Here is a 7,500-nt window from a genome sequence, read left to right on the forward strand (position 1 = left end):
CTTCGAAGATGGAGGACCTCTCTGAAAAATCAATCCGGCCCGCAGCCAGTGAAGTGAAAGTGTTTCGGTGTTGTTCCTCGGTGGTGGTGAAGAAGCGGCAGCAAGAAGAGCAGCAGCAGCTGCCGTTGTCGTTGCCATTGTGGCCCACCTCCCTGCCAAATCATCGCTCGCCGTTTGCGCTGCTGTCCTGCCTGCCGCCAAGCCACCAACCCCCTCGGCCGCCGGATCGCTGCAGCACCGCCGCCGTCGCCACTCCCGGGTGATGTTCCGCGGCGTGACTCCTCCGTGAATGTGAGCATCTGCGCGACGGACATCTGCCCTCGGCCAAATCCGCCGCCGTTGCAGCAGCTGGCTGTGGAGTGAGCAAGAAAAAAAAGAAAAGTTATCGCGATGCGCTGATGGAGGTCGCTTTCTGCTTCGTCTTCTTCTTCTTCTTCGCGACGGTGGCTTCACACGGTTCCCGCAGGAACACGGCAAAGAGGGACGTCTTCGAAAGGCAGCTGCAGTCACCACCACCTCCCCTCCGCTAGAACGAGGCGCACCTCGGGTCAGTTGAAAAGTTCCTGGAAGAGCGTTCTGATGAGTGAAAAATGCAACGAAGAAATCCCTTGGTGATGTGGTGTTTACCGTGTTTGTTCGTTACTATGCCACCGAATCGTACACGCATCACGTCAAACAGCTCGTGAAAGGAAAATAGTGTTTCCCGAGGTTTGCTGTTTTGCGATTAATTGGCCTACCCCGGCGAGAAAGAGAGCGCACCACCAGCGCCGCCGCAAGTGAGTGAGTGAACGAGAGAAGCAATAGCGGGAAAAAGTGCGTGCGTGAAAAAGTGACCTGCGTCTGTATAGGTGTGTGTGTGCGCGAGTGCGCTGAAAGAAAGGGAAAGGTATGTTTTCCGTCATCAAATCTAGAATATTTTTTCTCTCCGTGGCCCCCTAGTGTTTCCCCACTCATTAGAACATTTTCCACATGCAAACCCCATCCACCAGGTGCCCCAGTAGAAAGGGGTTCTCCCGATGGGGTGGGGTGCATTACTCAAAATTTAAACCCAATACTGCTACTACTGATACCCCCCACCCCGGGGGCGCACCCTTCACCGCTCCAGCGCCAACTATGCAAACATCAAAAATTCTTTTGTTTGTTTTTCGTTCATTTATCTCTGCCGCCGCCTACTGCCTCCGCAACATAAGTCACTCCCGGGCGCTACTACAGCTGCGCCAACCGAGAGCATGATTTTTCGTCATTTTCACCTCCAATGCCTGGTTACTCGGTCACGTTTTCTGCCCCTTTCTGGTGGGGTATTTCGGGGTACTATTTTTAGACCGGGAATCCAAAATCCCACTAAACCACGGAAGCGCATCCTTCGCCTGGTCTACACCCCCCGCCTCCGATCGCGCGATAATGACACGCTAGAGACACGCAAATATTGATTAAACGTTCCCGCGGAAACACAACCACGAGCATAACCTCGCCCCCCTTGGCACCACACCACCACGTCAGATGATTTTTGACCAGCTAGACAGCGAGGCAAGAAGGGGAGGGGGGGTAGGCCGTCTTTAATGTTGGTTTTTCCTGACCACTCTTATCATACACCCCGCAACATTGCGCATATAGTTTTTTGGGAGCGGTCTGTGCGTGGACCCCCTGGATGTGATGGTCGCAACACGATGGCCATTATCCGGTCAACATCGCATCGCCTCGCCTGTGCTGACTAGATGAAGAAGGTCGCCTGATTATCATGGGTGTATTGTGTGTTGTCCGTGCGTAGCGGCGATGGCGGCGGCGGCCGCGTGTGTGTTTCTCTGTTGCCGAGACCACGCGCGAAACACGCACACACTCGGCGGCCTCGGCGCTGCGAGTGTGTTTGCGTAGAACGGCGAGGTGCTTTGGAAGTTGACCAGAGGGGTAGAATTTCACGCCCCAAAAAAAACGGGTGGGATTCAGCATTGTCGCCATACAGTGCAGCATAAAAGCAACCCTAAAACCCTTGTGTTCTGTGTTCTGTTCCTGCGAGCTCACATTTCACTTACCTTCCCTCCACGCGGACAATTTCCCGTGTCACTGCCCCGAGCCTCTCGAACTCTTTTCCCGTCGTTCTATTCGCGGTTCTGCTATTCATGGCATGCTGGCACACTCTGTGGCTGCTTGGTTTTGCGCTTGTGATGGTGCAACGGCGACCACGACGTCGACGACGACGACAATCGGGGGGGAGATGATGTGGGAAACACCGAACGCGGGAAGTACTCCCCTGTCCTGATTACCAGCGCGATGGCTACTACGTTTTACAGCCTGAGCATTCAACAATCTTTTTTGTTCTTTTCGGTGGAATAACAAATGGGGTAATCCAACATTTTGATAACAATGTTTATTGAAGTGAGATTATAGAAACAAACCAGCCACGACTGTACACAGAACAAAGTTGCAGCTTTTCTAGTTGAAAGAGTAGGCGAACGCCCCGCAGCCTACTTCGTTTCGAGGGGAGATCGCAGCTGACTTATTTGCATTCACGATCCGATACCCACACAAGCTCCCGATCCACGCTCAATTCATCATCAACCAACAGCAGCAGGTAGCAACTTACGCAAACAATTACCGGAGTGTTGGACCAGCCCCCCCCCCCTCCCCTCCCCCACTTATTATGGTTGTGTGTTGGCCAGCAAGATCCTCACAACACACAACACAATGGACAATTGACACACGGCGATGATGATCATGATGATGACGACAACCGGACAGCGACGACGATCGGATCGAGTAAGCGATCCGATCCCGTTCTTCCGGTCGGAACGCAGTTTCGGTTCTCGGTTGCGCTCACGCACCCCAGTGACCCCCGGCGCCTACTCCAGTAGAGGACTCCTGTAATCTATCAAACGCACGATTTTATGGAAGTTTATATCGAAGATTATGACGCTTACGGCGCGGGCGACGTGTATTGCAATCCCTTCCGCATAACATCGAGATAAGACACGATCCACGGTGTGTGGCGCAGTCGCGCCGGTTAGGATTCTTCTGTCTCATTACCTCATTTTGGAATGTTCTATTTTGTGGCGTAATCGGGTACACACTCGAAAAAAAAAGCGAGATCCGATAAATAATTACGTAAAATGCGTCACAAAAGAACACGATCATGCATTTTTAAATGACCATTTTGGATTCCACTCTAGTGCCAAATGATTGTTGCTGCTTTTTTCTTCGCTTCAACCGACCGGCCAGTTATAGTTGCGTGGACAAAATGCCACTGCGCGATGCCACGTCCTCTCGCCCCGGTGGATATCAGAGCATATGTTGCCGTTTAATAAACGGGTTAATCTCAACCGAGCACACCAAGCACACACACACACCAGGGCGGCACACGCTGCTGACTGATCAGATAAAAGTCCGTCGGAACGCGTTCGGCCACACCACATACTATACATTTCCGTCCCCATTTTGGAGGACAGAGCAGCAAAGCACTTGCTTGCGACATACCACCACCATCACCATCGCCCCGACATAAAGAGCGCACGATGGTGTGCCAGAGCATAAACAGAGATCGTGCCGCAGGGGCACCCATCGCTCTTCCTGTGACTGCTCCTCGTCGACGTCGAGCAAAACAATAACGCACGCCTTGTGTTCGGTGTCCGCGTCCGCGCTGACACCGGAAATCGGCAACTAGAGTCGCTGAGCGAGAGACAGTCGAAGCGAAAGGGGTTGGCTACTAATGGGGGAACTGTGGAGCGTTCCAGGCGCGTAGAACCCATTTGAATAATATCATCGCGCGATAATATACAATCGCACCCCGCAAATGATCGGAGGGAATGGCAGAGAGAGAGATAGAACAGGAGATCGTATTCCACGGATAGCTAGATGGAATGACCAGATAGTTCCATGGTTGCTCCGCGCAACACCGCGGCTACGTGGTTGGTTGTGTGGCACCATTAAAATGTGTTTTGTAATCGAAACCAAGAAACCTGTGAAGGGGCGGGTACGAGAGGACTGCTGCATTGGAAAAGAATGGTTGCTTTGTGCTGATGTTCCGCTTTCCAGCTTCCGGCATTCTGCATTGCTGCCATCACACGTACTTTTTTCCGCTGACGTACTACTAAAAAAGAATTCGGAGCAGAAGAGAGATGACTCTGCTCTTGTTGTCTGCCATGCCACAGATTGTGTATGCGTGTGTTTTCCGTGTCCAATGATGACTCGATGGTCGCGGTTGGCTTTCTCCAGCGACTCAAGTAATTGAATTGATATTTATTTAATTATCCCCCTTTTTGATCCTTGCACTCCAATGAACCTTGAACCACACATACACGACACGGCTGAGGATGATGATGATGATGTTGTGCATGATGGTGGTTTGTCCCCAATAAAAGTTAGGCTCCGAGAGTCACTTTGTGATCCCCAGCGGCACCCGACCAGAGCAAGACCCCTCTGGTCGGATCCTGATGTAGAACCTACACACCACAAAATGGAGTGAAATAATTATATTGGAGACCTCGGATCATCTCGGTGATGCGCTCCTCTGCTGTTCATAGGAATCGGGTTGGTTCGGTATAAAAGCTTCCGAAATTGTATTAACTGCTGCACCATTACGGCATGTTCAATTTATTGTTGCGCTCAATATGCTACCAAAAGGGAGGGCGAGGCTAATGTATTCCTATTTGATGGTGAACCTTTTAAGAATGTTTTATCCAATTTGTAAACAAATGGAAGCATTACAAAATGGAGCTAAGGCGGTTTGAAAGACGGGAACATCGGGCACTACTCAGTAAATCCATCGCAACTTCTAAGCTATTGAAATGTTGAGCAGTTTTTTGACGAAATCTTAGTGATTTTTTGTCGTAATCATGAATCCCCTTTTTGGAATCAAAATCATTGTACAAACTAAGCGTTCTACTATTGAAAATGCTTTAAAAAAGTTTATAAAGTGAATTTTTATTTGAATAAATAAATGATGATTGTTTTATTAAATTTAATCCTTTTTAAAAATCACATAAAATCACATCACATAAGAGAGACTCGTCTTCCTATTAACCGGACACAGATGGCCATGCTCCTTCCAACTTGCGCACCATTGTCGTCGAACCGAAAACCTTTTGCAGCATTCTTGGATCTCTTAACCAGACTCTGCAATTAGCATACAGAAACCACGGAGTACTAATCGTGCAGCAATTAGCAACAAGATATGAAGCTCTTTATGGCTCTGGTCTGATCTGCAAATCAATTTATGTTTTTATGGAAACAAGTCCCCCTCAATGCACCCAACGATTCTCAAGTCACGACAATACTCAATACAGACACTCAACTCTATATTATTGCTTTGGTCGCCGATGGTGTGAATTGTTCATGTTTGATGCTGTTTGCAGCTGCCCCATAAACACGAGGCCGCTTCAGCTGCTGCCTTGTCCAACTTCTCGGTTCTCGAGTTCCAGAACCATAAAACTCTCCGCCTGCTGCAGCTGCCTCATCTGGAGCGACGACGATGACGAAAACCATCGAACATCATCAGCACCAGCACCGAGCGTGTACTGTGTTGTTGATGCTTCTCTCCCTTTCGCCAAACAACAGACACCATCCATGCCTCCCGGATCAACAGAATGATGTGTGTGCGTATGTGTGTTTGTCTGTTATGCTGACGGTAGACTGTACTTTCCGGGATCCAAGCATCCAGCGCTCCATGGACGCCAATCCCGATCCCAGTCTACCCAGTATTCCGACTGCACTTGCGCTTTTCGGCACCAGCGCGCACTTATCTGTAGGGGTTCTGTACGCTTCACGGTTCGGTCCCCGGTCCGGTTTCGGTCTGCTCCGGTTACGTTCTAGTTCTCGGAGACAGTTCGCTTCCGTTCTTGAGCTGGCACGGTTGTGTCCGCGGTTCGCTCTCGCGCTCGCACAGCGCCGCTGCACATAGCAATCTAGTCTGTCGATGAATTCCAACCGGAGTGACGAGCAGGAGAGGTCTGTGTTTGTGTTGGTGTGTATGTGTGTGTGAGTCGGTGGTGTGCCTATGTGTGTTCGAGATCATAAAATTACGGATTCATCTCCGAGCCCACCCCCCCCCCCCCCAAACTGTTTAAATCGATTTTTCGATAGTTGTTCCAGTCATCATATCATCCCCGCGACACCGTGCAGCTCTCGAACGACATGCCAATAAAGCAAGCATCGTCCTTACCGATTTCTCTTTTTATTCTCTCCATCTCTCTCTCTCTCTTTTTAGATTGTATAGCGGATCACGAGTGTCCTTCCGTCGACGATGGTGATGATGATGATGATGCTGATGAGAATGATGTTCCAGCGTTGATCTGGAGCCTCTTTGTTTGGAATAGAAGCAAGTGAACAAGCAGCACTACTGCGATGACTTCGAGGTAGGCGGATCGTACAAGGGAGTTTGATGCAAGGCAATAACATGGTCTTCTCATAACATGGCGCGTTCGGCGGCCCCATTGTTTGCTTTCGCTTCACAGATTGGACCGGTTGTTTATCCTGCTCGAGTCGGGTTCGGCCGCAGTGACGAGGAAGGCGGCCGCCAAGCAGATTGGCGAGGTGCAGAAACTACATCCGCACGAGCTGCACAATCTGCTCAGCCGTCTGCTGACCTATCTGCACAGCAATAGCTGGGAGACGCGCATCGCTGCCGCCCAGGCCGTCCAATCGATTCTGGAGAATGTACCGCAATGGGAACCGAAGGGCTGTGCCGATGTGAAAAAGGAGGAACCGGAAGACGAGGAAGAGGAAGAAGACTGCGATGAGCAATCGAACGATTCTCCGGGCAAAGGTCAAGGGAGGCCTGTGACCGGCCGTTCCCGTACCCACCACAATCGCCTATCGTTCGATGGTTTCGATCTGAACGCGGTCCTGTTCAAGGGAGCGCGGTTGATGGGTTCCGAGGGTACGGAGTTTGATCCACTCGAGGAGAACGATATGGTGGACCTACGCGAGAAGCTAGCCCGCCAGCGGGCACTCCTGAACGAGAAGCTTGGCCTGAGCAGTGGCATCAATCTGGAGGAAATCGTCACACTGGACGATGTGCGATCGAACAACGGAGCAACCGGTGGTGGCTTCGGTGGTCCCAGAGATGAAGCATCGTCACAGGAAAAGCTCGTTCCGGTGCAGGAAATTTTGCGACTAAACCAACGCCGTTCAACGGTCGTAGGATCGGATCCACCATCCGATGGTTTGAGCTGTCGAGAGAAGAACCGTGCCCGGAGGAAAGCACGTCAACAACAAGCGTTTCCCAGTCCCATCTCCTCCGCAGGACTCAGTGGTGGTGGCATTGGTTCAAATACACCGGCACCTACGAATGGTTCATCCATGACGGGCCATGCTGGTGCTGCTGCTGGTACCACCACCACGACAACCCCGGGCAGTGATGGGGAGCCTGATCCGAAGCGCATCAAGACGGACAAAGGCGAACATGGTAGCGGTCCGGGAGGAGTTGGATCGATGCCAGCTACTCCGACAACAGCAGCAGCCGCCAGTGGTGGTTGGAGTGGTGAAGCGGTCCCAGATCTCACCGGTGCC

General features: G+C 51.1%; 1 protein-coding gene across 1 annotated transcript in view; it reads left to right on the forward strand.

Annotated features, from left to right (window-relative positions):
* Window positions 1-557: 557 nt before the first annotated feature.
* LOC126570310 (TATA-binding protein-associated factor 172) overlaps window positions 558-7,500 on the forward strand; it is a 13,182-nt gene continuing 6,239 nt past the window's right edge. Inside the window, exons 1-3 of the mRNA XM_050227985.1 lie at window positions 558-886; window positions 6,197-6,344; window positions 6,444-7,500. The exon at window positions 6,444-7,500 is cut by the window's right edge and continues 4,208 nt beyond it. Coding sequence (XP_050083942.1) covers window positions 6,334-6,344; window positions 6,444-7,500 — 1,068 coding nt within the window. The 5' untranslated portion in view covers window positions 558-886; window positions 6,197-6,333. The remainder of the gene's footprint in view (window positions 887-6,196; window positions 6,345-6,443) is intronic.

This window comes from Anopheles aquasalis, chromosome 2 (genome assembly GCF_943734665.1).
Source record: "Anopheles aquasalis chromosome 2, idAnoAquaMG_Q_19, whole genome shotgun sequence".
In the NCBI taxonomy this organism is placed as follows: Eukaryota; Metazoa; Arthropoda; class Insecta; order Diptera; family Culicidae; genus Anopheles; species Anopheles aquasalis.